The sequence below is a fragment of the Bison bison genome, unplaced genomic scaffold (genome assembly GCF_000754665.1).
Source record: "Bison bison bison isolate TAMUID 2011002044 unplaced genomic scaffold, Bison_UMD1.0 scf7180017862141, whole genome shotgun sequence".
Lineage (NCBI taxonomy): Eukaryota > Metazoa > Chordata > Mammalia > Artiodactyla > Bovidae > Bison > Bison bison.
This window is the reverse complement of record NW_011492713.1, coordinates 3,860-5,052: the sequence shown is the minus strand read 5'-3', so window position 1 is coordinate 5,052 and position 1,193 is coordinate 3,860. Positions and strand designations below refer to the sequence as shown.

Below are 1,193 nucleotides of genomic sequence, written 5' to 3'. Positions count from 1 at the left end.
ACAGAACATTAAAACATCGAGACATAAGCTCTGAGAATAAGTAACTATGAAGAAAGATTAAAAAGAGAGATCTGGGGTTTCTCTGAAGATCTGGCTCTGCGGCCAAGTCCTCCATGTTGCAAGCTGCCATTGCCATGGGAACCAATGGGAAGGGCTGTGGGGAATTGTGACGCCCTCGAGGGACGGGAGGTGGGGTGGGGAAGGGGAATCAAGGGGCGGAGTGAAGAAGGAGGGTGACCAGTGGGTTACCAGCATATTGTCGCCCAGAGCCTCTCCAGAGACATCACAGAGCTGTTGCTTCCTGCACTCGCTCCCGGGACACCGCAGAGACCGCTGTGCCACCGCCTGTATGACAACGCCTCTGTGTCCGTTTCCGATTCAAGCTGTCCGGCAGCCTGCGGCCCATGGCCTCTCCCAGATTACCAAGAGTCTGTACCTCAGCGACGCTGTGGCAGCCAAGAACAAAGCCATGCTGTCTACCAACCACATCACCACTGTCATCAACGTGTCGATGGAGGCGACCGACACGTTCTTAGAAGACATCCAGTACGTAAAAGTGCCGCTGGCGGATGCTCCCAACTCGCGCCTCTATGACTTTTTTGACTTTATTGCCGATCACATCCACAGCGTGGAGATGAAGCAAGGCCGAACGCTGCTACACTGTGCTGCCGGGGTGAGCCGCTCTGCCACCTTCTGCCTCGCCTACCTGATGAAGTACCACTCCACGTCGCTGCTGGACGCCCACACGTGGACCAAGTCCTGCCGCCCCACCATCCGGCCCAACAACGGCTTTTGGGAGCAGCTTATCTATTATGAATTCAAGCTGTTTAGCAAGAACACTGTTCACATGATCAGTTCCTCGATGGGGATGATTCCTGATGTCTATGAGAAAGAAATCTGTTTGATGACGCTGATGGGAGTCATTCCGGACAGCTCCTAACTTCTGCTTCAGATCCTGCACCAACTTTGACTGAGGTGAACATTGAACTTTTATTGATAAAGAAACTAGAAACCCCTTTTTACATGGGCAAGCAAAAAGGGGGGAAGGAGGAGGCTGAAGTTCTTATCTTAGTGTGCTTATCTTTAAAGGATAAAATTCATTAAATGGAAAATGGTGACAATGCTTCTTATCCTGTGAGTGGCCGGTCATGACTGCTGGGGCCTGGCCAGAGGGGAGGGTGGGCAAGCTGGTG

General features: G+C 52.2%; 1 protein-coding gene across 1 annotated transcript; it reads left to right on the top strand.

Annotated features, from left to right (window-relative positions):
- Positions 1–228: 228 nt before the first annotated feature.
- On the top strand, positions 229–1,117 carry LOC104983283 (dual specificity protein phosphatase 18-like). Its single transcript, XM_010832708.1, has one exon. The coding sequence runs from the start codon at positions 350–352 to the stop codon at positions 938–940; it is 591 nt and encodes a 196-aa protein (XP_010831010.1). The 5' UTR covers positions 229–349; the 3' UTR covers positions 941–1,117.
- Positions 1,118–1,193: the final 76 nt, after the last annotated feature.